At 45.2% G+C, this 12,710-nt stretch overlaps 1 protein-coding gene across 1 annotated transcript in view; it reads left to right on the top strand.

The window, feature by feature from the left end:
• Window positions 1-12,710, top strand: part of STAT2 (signal transducer and activator of transcription 2) — a 48,135-nt gene that overhangs the window by 32,711 nt on the left and 2,714 nt on the right. Inside the window, exons 17-22 of the mRNA XM_083599200.1 lie at window positions 435-570; window positions 1,937-1,986; window positions 2,068-2,156; window positions 3,828-3,967; window positions 6,773-6,961; window positions 9,930-9,987. Coding sequence (XP_083455326.1) covers window positions 435-570; window positions 1,937-1,986; window positions 2,068-2,156; window positions 3,828-3,967; window positions 6,773-6,961; window positions 9,930-9,987 — 662 coding nt within the window. The remainder of the gene's footprint in view (window positions 1-434; window positions 571-1,936; window positions 1,987-2,067; window positions 2,157-3,827; window positions 3,968-6,772; window positions 6,962-9,929; window positions 9,988-12,710) is intronic.

Below are 12,710 nucleotides of genomic sequence, written 5' to 3'. Positions count from 1 at the left end.
GGATGAGAACAGAAATCGTGTAGCGGCGGCGCAGCAGCAGCAGGAGGCCCCATTAGCTAAAGTGATGCTTCAGGTTAAGAACAGTTTCAGGTTAAGAACGGACCTCCGGAACGAATTAAGTACTTAACCCGAGGTACCACTGTAGACAACATGGCGCTCTCCCAGAAGTTGGAAGTCCAGATCCCATCAGCCTCAGCCCCATGGCGAACGACGGGCGTGGGGTGAAGGGGACTTGGAATGTAGCAACACCTTCAGGGTTCCATGTTGGGTTTTTGTAACTCTTGCGATGTTGTCCCGGCCAGTTTTGTATCCAAAGCTTTTGATCGTCCCGGATTTCCCTCCAACCTCATGCCCTGTGTCCCTCCTGTTCCCTAAATTGGTCTCGCCTGGCTCACTGTGTGTGTTTTCCCTCTCCCCTCCTGTCTTTCTCTCAGAACCAGCTATTTTTCTGCAATCCACCTGCTGCCACCTGGGACCAGCTGTCCCCTGTCCTGAGCTGGCAGTTCTTGGCTGCTACTGACCGAGGCCTAAACGCAGATCAACTCAAGATGCTGAGAGATAAACTCTGTGGTAATGGGGGAGTCTGATAATGCGGGGCCAGTGTAGTGCAGTGGTTTAATTTATTTTGGATTTTCAGAACCCAACCATTTAGCTTTTATCCATTTCCGCAGTCACACACACAATCAATCAATCAATCAATCAATCAGTCACAAAAACAAATGAACCGAAAAAGCCTCAAAAACGCAAAATAGATGGCAAAAACAAAAGCGCCAAATTTAATCCGTTCCAGAACTCCGTTTGACTTCCAAAATGTTTGAAAACGTAGGCGCAGTTTCTGACGGGTGCAGGCGCCCCGGAAACAATAGCTGACAACCACATCGGACATTCGGCTTCCAAAAAATGTTGGGATACCGGAACGCTTTCTTCTGGGTTTTCGGCGTTTGGGAACCAGGGCATTTGAGAACCAAGGTACCACTTTCCATCAGTGACCATGAATGTAGAGCCAGGGTTGGTGGTAGCTGTTCAAGATAGAATGAACAGAGTGTTACCGTATTTTTCGCTCTATAGAACGCACTTTTTCCCTCCTAAAAAGCAAGGGAAAATGTGTGTGCGTCTTATGGAGCGAATGCAGGGGGGAGACAGGCGGGAAAAGCCCCCAAGAGCCACACACAAGCTCCATGCGTCTCTTGCGGGCTTTTCCCCAGGAGGGAGAAGGGACTGACTGGCCGCATCAGTCCCTTCTCCCACCTCATAGAATAGCCCACAAGAGCCACGCACCCTTTAAAGAGCGCGTGGCTTCTGCGGACTTCTGCGGGAGGTGGGGGAATTCCCCCACCTCCTAGAAAAGCCAGTAGAAGCCGCACAGCCCCTTTAAAGAGCGTGAGGCTTCTGCGGGCTTCTGTGGGAGATGGGGGAATTCCCCCACCTCCCGCAAAAGCAGGGAGAAGGTCTGGGAGAAGAGCACAGGCTGCGCGCTTCTGTCCACTTCTCCCCAAACTGTGGGCTTTTGCGGGAGGTGGGGGAATTCCCCCACCTCCCGCAAAAGCAGGGAGAAGGTCTGGGAGAAGAGCACAGGCTGCGCGCTTCTGTCCACTTCTCCCCAAACTGTGGGCTTTTGCGGGAGGTGGGGGAATTCCCCCACCTCCCGCAAAAGCAGGGAGAAGGTCTGGGAGAAGAGCACATGCTGCGCGCTTCTGTCCACTTCTCCCAGAGCTGGGCGGGGGGGATTACATTTTCCCCCTTGATTTCCCCCTCTGAAAACTAGGTGCGCCCTGTGGAGCGAAAAATACGGTATCTTCTGTTCCCTCAAGTCCATAAAGTGGAAGTAAGGGTGGTGGAGGGGGGGTGCCAAAGAAGGGTCAACTAACAGGCCTCACCCCCCATTTCTGTCAGAACAATTATGCAGCTCACTTCTTGCCTTTTCTTTCCACCGAAGGACCAAATGCAACATCGCAGAGCACAGTCGCCTGGGCACAGTTTGCCAAGGTAAGCGCCACCCCTGCCTCCTCCTGCTGCTCACCGAAGCGCCTTTCCCTCTTCTTATCTCCTCTCCCCTTTCCCCCACAGCCTACTTCGTACGCTTTCTCCTTCTGGACCTGGATTGATGGCATCTTGCTCCTGATTAAGGAGCACCTCCTGCAACTCTGGAACAACGAGTAAGGAGAGGGGTGGGGAAGAAGAGAGGGGAATTTGGCTTCTTCCTTCTCCAATAGCAGAACTCGAGGAGTCGCACAAAGCCTTTAACGGCAACGGCCTCAGGAGGGCGCTGTTTGCTAGGGGGCGTTTTGCCCGTCTCCACCACTCGTTGCAAAAGCCACCTGAGTTCTTTGCAAATACGCCAAACCCCCTTTCATAGAATGATAGTTGTAGAGTTGGAAGACATTGTCTTGCCCAATGCAAGATGGTTCTTTTCAAATTGGATTCAGAAGCAACACAAACGCAAGTGGGTGAGAAGGTTACAGATTTTATTCCAAGCAGCAAGTACATTACCAAGCGAGCACTTCACTCCACGGTGAATTGACCCCCAGGTAGCCTTTGATGCTCAGCTCTGCGGCAAACAGATTGTGCTGAACTCCCAACTGTGATACAGTGGTACCTTGGCTTACATACGCTTCAGGTTACAGACTCCGCTAACCCAGAAATAGTACCTCGGGTTAAGAATTTTGCTCCAGGATGAGAACAGAAATCGTGCTCTGGCGGCGCGGCAACTGCAGGAGGCCCCATTAGCTAAAGTGGTGCTTCAGGTTAAGAACAGTTTCAGGTTAAGTATGGACCTCCGGAACGAATTAAGTACTTAACCTGAGGTACCACTGTATTCAAAACTACAGGTGAAATTTGAAAAATTAGAATATCGTGGGAAAGTTAATTTATTTCAGTAATTCAACTTAAAAGGTGAAAATAATATATGAGATAGACTCATGACATGCAAAGCGAGATGTGTCAAGCCTTTATTTGTTATAATTGTGATGGTCATGGCGTACAGCTGATGAAAAGCCCAAATTTACAATCTCAGAAAATTAGAATATTAAATGAAATCAGCAAAACAAGGATTGCAAATAGAGCAGTATTGGACCTCTGAGAAGTAGAAGCATGCATATGTACTCAGTACTTGGTTTGGGGCCCTTTTGCATCAATTACTGCCTCAGTGTGGCATGGCATGGATGCTATCAGCCTGTGGCACTGCTGAGGTGTATGCCATGACCATCACAATTATAAGAAATAAAGGCTTGACATACAGTGGTACCTCGGGTTAAGTACTTAATTCATTCAAGAGGTCCGTTCTTAACCTGAAATTGTTCTTAACCCAAGGTACCACTTTAGCTAATGGGGCCTGCTGCTGCTGCACGATTTCTGTTCTCATCCTGAAGCAAAGTTCTTAACCCGAGGTACTATTTTTGGGTTAGCGGAGTCTGTAACCTGAAGCGTATGTAACCTGAGGTACCACTGTATCTCGCTTTGCATGTCATGAGTCTATCTCATATAATAGTTCCACCTTTTAAGTTGAATTACTGAAATAAATGAACTTTTCCACGATATTCTAATTTTTCGAGTTTCACCTGTAGATGCTGTCTCAGCTATGAGCCACCCTGCCCTACATCCAAGTCACATACTGGCCAGTGCATGTTTTCAGTAATTGAGTAAATTCCTTGTCCTTGTCACTCAGGGGAGGGGGCTGCAGGAAGAGATTGTCATAAAAGTAATTTTATTATTTGTACCCCACCCATCTGATGTGAGGCTACAGTTGTCGGGAGGGAGTTAAGGCAGCACAAAGGTGGCAGCTGTTTGACCTCGATATTTCTCCTCTTCCCACCTGCATCGCATCCTAGCCTCATCATGGGGTTCGTGAGCCGCAAGCGGGAGAGGAGTTTGCTGAAGAAGAAGAGGGCAGGCACCTTCCTACTGCGCTTCAGTGAGAGCACCGCAAATGGGGGCATCACCTTTACCTGGGTGGACTTCGACAACACAGGTTATTTCCTGGAATTCTCTCCCTTGCCTTGCCTTGTGGTGCCAGTGTGGTGTAGTGGTTAAGAGCGGTAGTCTCGTAAACTGGGGAACCAGGTTCGCGTCTCCGCTCCTCCACATGCAGCTGCTGGGTGACATTGGGCCAGTCACACTTCTTTGAAGTCTCTCAGCCCCACTCACCTCACAGAGTGTTTGTTGTGGGGGAGGAAGGGAAAGGGGAATGTGAGCCGCTTTGAGACTCCTTAAAGGGAGTGAAAGGCGAGATATCAAATCCAAACTATTCTTCTTCTTAATCATCACAGTGTGTGTGTTTTTCTGCTGTTTTTTTTTTAATTCTTCTTGGGGGGGGGGGTTTAAAAAAACAATTTTTCCAATGCTTCATTGTATTTTTTAACTTACGCACTGATTAGAGATGTGAATCCCTTTTAAAAAATCTGTGAAAATGGGGGTGGAATGTGGGGAACAGTTGTCCCTGTGACAACTTTGCCTTGCTCAGCGGGGGAAATATAAGTATAGCGGTTAGAGAGTTTTTACCTTACTTCCCTCTGCCATGTTAAGCTGGAGCGTTCGTGCCCCTTTGTGTCAGCACACAGAAAATTTATGGTTCAAAGATGAGTTTTTAGGCTTGCAGCAAATCCATTTCCTTTAATTAGTATAACTTAATCAAGCATTCGGACAAGAAAATAAGCAAGGTTAAAAACAACATACAGTCCAAGCTACGATTGCAAATCTGAAGTATTGATTATTGATGCAGAGCTGGGAAATGCTAATTAAATCAAGCAAGTCTGGACTGTCTCTGAAGGACATGACAAAAACCAAAATAAGAATAATAATTAATAATAATTTATTATTTATACCCCGCCCATCTGGCTGGGCCTCCCCAGCCACTCTGGGCGGCTTCCATAGAAACCAAAAATACAGTAAAATATCACACGTTAAAAACTTCCCTGAACAGGGCTGCCTTAAGATGTCTTCTGAATGTCAGGTAGTTGTTTATCACTTTGACATCTGCTGGAAGGGCGTTCCACAGGGCCTTTTATTTTCATTTTTTATCATTTTAACTGGATTGCACTGGGGTAAGGAAAATCAGCTATAGGGCCTGTTCTTGTGTCCCTGGAACCAGCAAAAACAGGTGTGGAAGTGGGAATATTTGCCACCAGTCCCCCATTTTCAGGGAGGTTTTCCCCCCAGGCCTTTCCATCTCTATACCTGATAAATGTGTATGAGAACTGGGGATGGAGAAATCCATTGCAGTTCAGTCCCAGTTCTACACGGGGGCAGAACTAAGTCCATCTCCTTTTGCTTTCCTGCAGATTTGAAGGTGAAAATCCTTTAAATACAAATTATTATTATTTAAGTACTTACAAGGTGGTCCAAATAAATAAATAGAATGCATGAACCAGCACCAGGATTTTCCAAAATGAGGTATTGATACACCCTCCCATTTTTGTCAGTCCTTCTGAACTCTCCTCATGTGTTTAGTGCAGTGCCAGATTTACGTATAAGATAAACAAGGGGTGGCGCTGTGGGTTAAACCACAGAGCCTATGACTTGCTGATCAGAAGGTCGGCGGTTCGAATCCCCGCGACGGGGTGAGCTCCCATTGCTCGGTCTCTGCTCCTGCCAACCTAGCAGTTCGAAAGCACACCAAAAAGTACAAGTAGATAAATAGGTATCACTCCGGCGGGAAGGTAAACGGTGTTTCCGTGCGATGCTCTGTTTCGCCAGAAGCGGCTTAGTCATGCTGGCCACATGACCCGGAAGCTATATGCCGGCTCCCTAAGCCAATAAAACGAGATGAGCGCTGCAACCCCAGAGTCGTCCGCGACTGGACCTAATGGTCAGGGGTCCCTTTACCTTTCAACAAGCTATAGCTTAGGGCCCCACCCTCTTGGGGGCCCCCAAAAAAATTTAAAGGAAAAAACCTGGATGTATTAATAGACTTATTCTTAATTGTATTTCAGTTCAACAATTACTTTGATAAAATACATATTTTGTTATGTGCAAATGGCTTTGGATACCTATTAGGTCCATAAATTACCATATAGCAGATACTCAACACAAAAAAGCAACAATTTGTTGGTGACAAAGGACAGCTGGGCGTATAAAGGGCCCCATTACCTTCAGTAGCTTCGGGCCTCATCAAACCTAAATCAGGCCCTATGCTGGTGAGATGTAGGCAGACCATTTTCATTCTAAGCCTGCCTGTCTGTTTTATTTAACTTTTATATAGCTGCTATTCAGTAAATATTCCCTTGGTTTCTTGTTACAAAACAATGATTAAAAAAAACAAACACAAAACCCAGAACAGAATTTTTATAATTGTCAGCGAACACTAGAAGATAAGACGGTGGGAATTCTTGCAACAGAGATAGCCTAAGAAGAATTTATGTATTTAAAATGCAATTTTGAAAAAGCTTGCATGAACAAAACTAATTCCACCTAACAACCTGGCTGGTAGCCAGATTCTGTGCCCAGATTTGTAGGAACAGATCATTCTCTAGAATAAAATAGCTTACTAGGGAAATGCTGATGTCGCCCTTTGGGGCGCCTCAGGGTCAATTTCTATGGTAGCCCAAATCTCAGTTGTACGGGTGTATGTATATATCTCAATTTTAACTCATGAGCTATTGCTGCAATCTGCTCTGATTGTCTATTTTAACTTTATGGACGCTGTTTTTACTGTGTTATACGAGCTGGTCTTTGACCATAATAAATTATCTATCCATCATCTGGATGGGTTGATCTCCAGACAAGATCAGAAAGAACTCCACCTGACACTTTGACTATGTGTTTCTAACCTCTGCAGGTTCCCCCAGGTTCCAGTCAGTGGAGCCCTACACCTGCGTCGAGCTAAAGTCCCTGGCGCTGCCAGACATCATCCATGACTATCACTTCCTGGCTATGGAGCAAAAATCTGAGAATCCACTGAAGTATCTCTATCCTGACACGCCCCGGGATTCAGCTTTTTCTCCTTACTATAGCGAACGCCGGCAAGGTATTCCTGCCTGCCAGATTGTCATGGGGTTCCCTCTTTCATGACACTCTTCTATGCCCTGAATTCCAGGGCATTCGGATGTCTTGCATTTTCACGTTTATGGGCCCGGCTTATATGTATTCAGTATTTCTGTAATCTCGCCGTGCAGAATTCAGCCTCCTCAGGTGATGGATTATGATTTGCTGAAGTTATATACCGCCCTATACCCAGGGGTCTCAGGGATAAGATAGAAAACCACAAAATACTGTATTTTTCGCTCTATAAGACACACCAGACCATAAGACGTGCCTAGTTTTTGGAGGAGGAAAACAAGAAAAAAAATATTCTGAATCCCAGAAGCCAGAACAGCAAGAGGGAGCGCTGCGCAGCAATCCCTCTCGCTGTTCTGGTTTCTGGAATAGCTGCGCAGCTGGCATTCGCTCCATAAGACGCACACACGTTTCCCCTTACTTTTTAGGAGGGAAAAAGTGTGTCTTATAGAGCGAAAAATACGGTACATAATAAAAGTTAAAACAACAACCCAATAACACACCTCCCCCAAAAACCCACATTTTAAAAGGGCATGGGGTGTAAATCAGATCAACCCAAAGGCTTGGTTAAAAAGAAACGTTTTTGCCTGGTGTATAATGAAGGCGCCAGCCGAACCTCCCCAGAGAGAGCATTCCACAGACGGGGAGCCACTGCAGAGAAGGCCTGTTTTTGTATTGTCGTCCTCTGGACCGCTTGAGGAGGCGGCACACGAAGGAGGGCCTCAGAAGATGATCTCAGGGTCCGGGTAGGTTCATGTGGGAAGAGGCAGTCTTTAACGGATTGGGGTCCTGAGCCACAGAGAACTTGATTGCTGGTGAGGTGAGGTTTTGAAACAACACCTGCAGCTTTTATGGCTGCCATGATGATGATGATGATGATCAGGCTTTTTTCAGCCGGAACTCACTAGATGTCAGTTCCGGCACATCTCAGGGGAGCGCCATTGCCTTTGGTTATCCTTTGGTTATCCTCACAGAACTCTAGCCCAATGGTTGCCATGAATTTGATTGGAATTAATTCTATAATGAAATGATTTTAGAATGTTTTATTGTTTTACTGTTGTTAGCCGCTCTGAGCCTGGCTTCGGCTGGGGAGGGCGGGATATAAATAAAATTTATTATTATTATTATTATTATTATTATTATTATTATTATTATTAAATAAGGGAGGTGTTCATTGTGATTTCCGGCACCTCTTTTTCTAGAAAAAAAGCACTGACGATAACTATGGTAAACTTTATATGCTGCCATCTATGTCATAGAACTTCACAGAGTAACATAATTTACAACAAAAAGAAGAAAAAGCCAGAGCCTCTGCTCTGCGGAGTTTACTGTCTAAGGGTGAAGACAGATAATAATTATACAAAACCGGAACGTGCAGCAAATTTTTCAGCTCTGGTGTAGGCCTGGCTTAGTCCCAAATTTGGACATGCACACCAGCAAGTTGAAGGTTAACTCAGCTGTTAGTCTTGCCCCCATACTTCAAGTAGGCTCTCCTTTTATTTTGGGGAAATTAATAAAGGAATGTTTTACATGAAGGCTTACCTACTTATTTGCCAATGTATTGGCTGTTAAGAAACATTTCTGAAAGTGCAAGACTTCTCCATGGGTTGGGGTGAAGGGAGCAAGGTTCATTGGTCACATCATCAGGGGAATGCCAATCAGTGCTGCTGGCTTCTGCTTCACACTTGCAAACCGCCTGCCCCTGAGCTTGTCTCTTGAGAATTAAAATACCGTATTTTTTGCTCCATAAGACTCACTTTTTCCCTCCTAAAAAGTAAGGGGAAATGTGTGTGCGTCTTATGGAGCGAATGCAGGCTGCGCAGCTATCCCAGAAGCCAGAACACCAAGAGGGATTGCTGCTTTCACTGCGCAGCGGTCCCTCTTGCTGTTCTGGTTTCTGAGATTCAGAATATTTTTTTTCTTGTTTTCCTCCTCCCAAAATTAGGTGCGTCTTGTGGTCTGGTGTGTCTTATAGAGCGAAAAATACGGTGCACTTGGACATTAATCTGGTGCTGGGGCTTCATAGACCTCCATAGGTTCTACAGTAAAAGTGTCACCCTGAAAACACTTCCAGAATGCTTCCACAGCTCTAAAAACATTGTGTCTGCCTTCACTCTTAACACAGCATCCACACAACATTGTTGGCCAACCTGTTTCCCCCTCTAGATAATCCAGATTTCCCCTTTCCTCTACACAGATATTTGCTTTTTTAAAAAAATAAATAAATCATAGTTACTAACTCTGCAACTCAAAAACTTCATTTTTTAAAAATGAATATTTATTAGATTTTCCAATTTTATATAAACACACACAAAAAAGAAAAATATTAAAAACAATTCAGTTTCAATAACAGTTTTTCAATCACATATTTCTTTGACTTCCTCATACCTCCCCTTCTTGTTCTCTAGTTCACCTTATTAATTCAGCAAATCCTAATCTCTTGGCATTCCTTTTAAAATAAAACCTTATTTTCCATTCAGCTTTTTTTTTTAAATTTAATAACATAAACCATTATAATCCCCATTATCTTTATCATAACAGCTAGTCCCCACCAAGGTTCAAACCAACATCTTTTCAAAATTCACTAATTTTATAATATTTCTGTAGATAATCCTTAAATTTCTTCCAATCTTCTTCTGCTGACTTTTCTCCCTGTTCGTGGATTCTGCCCTGCAACTCAAAAACTTCAAAGTAAATTATTCCTTTTTTATATATAAAAAGGTGTGCATTTGCATATCAACAAGACAGATTTCCAGATCTCTTCTCAAGCATAGAATTCGAGTAACATTTGTACAAACTTCAGGCACTCTCTGAATGCAGAATCCACTGAGGCAGAACTCATGGGTGCTGAGCTCAGTGCTGTCTTCCTTGCTTTGGTTGGTGAGGGGTCCAATCCTGCTTCTAGCTCCCTTACACACCCTTTTTTCTCTCCTTCCCAGCGGACCTGACAGAAGAGAGACGCTACTTGAACCGCCGCCTGATCAGAGTCTCGTCTCAGTGAGTTGTGCCATCTCATCCCATGTCAGCCTCTTCGAGAGCTTACCGTATTTTTTGCTCCGTAAGACACACTTTTTTCCTTCTAAAAAGAAAGGGAAATTGCCTGTGCGTCTGAGCGAATGCACTGGACCGCAGCCATGGCTCCCGTCAGTCAAGCAAAGCAGGAGCCGCTTACAGGGCTTCTGTCCCGCTTTGCGCGGCTCTCCCTTTGTTTGCTTTACAGCGAGCCGGGATGAGGCAGGTGATTCAGAGCCAGCGGGCGCTTTTAAAAGCGGTGCCTAGCCAGCAACAGCTGCAGCAGCCTCAGCTAGCAAAGGTCCGCACGCTCCCTAAACGGAGCAATGAGGCTGCAGAGGGACGGCAGGCCACAGGAGGGGTTGGATCCGGAAGGATAAAATTTAAGCAACCAGCAGCAAAAAAAAGCCAACCTCGAGCTCTGAGCCACGAGCGCAGTTAAAATCAGGAGGTAAAATAGGAAGGCTGCTGGGGACTGGAGGGCAGGGGATGAGGGAGAGGGGGAAATTACGCAAATCCCCCCACGTCTGAGCTGGTCTGCTGGCTCCTTGAGCACGCACACTAAACAAACATACAACTCCTGTCCCTCTCAGTCTCACGCTGATATACCAGTAGCTTATTAAATAGTTTAGTACAACATTTGCTTCAGAATATTTTTTCCCTGTTTTCCTCCTCTGAAAACTAGGTGCGTCTTAAGGTCAGGTGCGCCTTATGGAGCGAAAAATACGGTACTTGCCATGCCAGATCTCATCACACCTCTTTCAACTTCTGAGCCTATTGGGGACATCAGAAATTTGGGGCTGCCCTGCATACTTAATCCCCTGGGCTGGGGTTGTGGGAGGAACATCCTGGGCTCCCCCCATCTACAGTGGGCCACTTTGACCTGCCGTTTCTATGAAGTCTGGTGACTCCAAGCACTAAGGGAACTCCTTAGTGTAGCTGATCTTCGGAGGACCAGCTCTCACCACCCATCAGCTTATCGGTGATGTCACATAGAATGTCAGGTGTAAGGCAGGTGGGTGTGGCTTTGGGGAAACACCCTGATGGGCCAAATTGGGACATCTGGTGGGCCATAGGCAAAGACACCCAAACCTTAGGCAAAGACAAAACTTTAACCTATGCTCAATGGGATAAAAGGCTCTTTGCAGCTTGCTTGATGCCTAAAGGAGAGGCAGCCAAACAAAGCTTTTTAGGGAGAGTTTTGCAGCCTGGTTGCCATGTTAGAAAAGGCACTGCCTCAACATCCCATCTAGTCCTGCATCTGAAAGTCGTAGCGCACTCTCTTTCCCTTGTGGACAGGCAGTGAAGCTGCACGTTGGAAAATTCAGGACAGAATTTTGCCTAAAATGTATAATCTGTTATTAGATTGGGGGGGCGGGATAGATTTTAACCTCTGGGAAAAACTTAAACGATTTGAAGTTTACAGCATGTTATTCTGTAAAGGAGAACTACAGTGGTACCTCAGGTTAAGTACTTAATTCGTTTTGGAGGTCCGTTCTTAACCTGAAACTGTTCTTAACCTGAAGCACCACTTTAGCTAATGGGGCCTCCTGCTGCTGCCACGCTGCTGGAGCACGATTTCTGTTCTCATCCTGAAGCAAAGTTCTTAACCCGAGGTACTATTTTTGGGTTAGCGGAGTCTGTAACCTGAAGCGTATGTAACCCAAGGTACCACTGTACTTGAAAACGATTTGCAGATGGTATTTAACTCCGAGTAGCCTAGGACTTGCCGATCAGAAGGTCAGCGGTTCGAATCCCCGTGATGTGAGCTCCCGTTGCTCGGTCCCTGCTCCTGCCAACCTAGCAGTTCGAAAGCATGTCAAAGTGCAAGTAGATAAATAGGTACCACTCAGGCGGGAAGATAAACGGCATTTCCATGCGCTGCTCTGGTTTGCCAAAAGCAGCTTAGTCATGCTGGCCACATGACCCGGAAGCTGTACGCCGGCTCCCTCGGCCAATAAAGCGAGATGAGTGCTGCAACCCCAGAGTCGGTCACGACTGGACCTAATGGTCAGGGGTCCCTTTACATTTACTTTTACCTAGCTTTGCTAAGATGTATAAGACTGAATCAGATCAGTGCTGGAGATGCAAAGAGGTTGAGGGAACATTCTTTCATATGTGGTGGACATGTAAAAGAGTAAGAGAGTATTGGGAAATAATCCATAATGAATTGAAAAAAATGTTTAAAAGTACTTTAAAAAAACAAACAAACACAGAGTCCTTTTTGTTGGGGATAATTCCAACGGAAATTCCCAGATGTCAGAAAAAGTTATTTATGTATGCCACTACTGCGGCCCATGTTTTGTTAGCCCAAAAATGGAAAATGAGCGCGGTCCCAACCAGAGAAGAATGGCAACTTAAGCTGACAGAATATGCGCAGCTTGCAGACTTAACATATAGAATCAAGGAACTAGGAGAATATACGTTTAGAGAAGATTGGAAAACGTTTATCGAGTATATGGCGGCAAATTGTGTACACCTGAAAATGTTGGCAGCAGTAAAATAAATTGAACAGTGTAAATAAGTTTTGATGGATGCAATAATGGAATACTGAATGGTTTAGTTTTTGTAAAATATGCAAGGATTTATGATATGCAAAATGAACCGTGGAAAGAGAAGAAGGGAAGTCATTGATATTTGAAGGATGTTTAAATGAGTATTTTAAATTGTAAAACTACACCCACCCACCCATATTTTTCTGTGTATAA

This window comes from Podarcis filfolensis, assembly GCF_964270895.1.
Source record: "Podarcis filfolensis genome assembly, chromosome: 2".
Classification (NCBI taxonomy): domain Eukaryota; kingdom Metazoa; phylum Chordata; class Lepidosauria; order Squamata; family Lacertidae; genus Podarcis; species Podarcis filfolensis.
The sequence above is the reverse complement of the archived record's forward strand: the minus strand, read 5'-3'. Positions and strand labels throughout refer to the sequence as shown.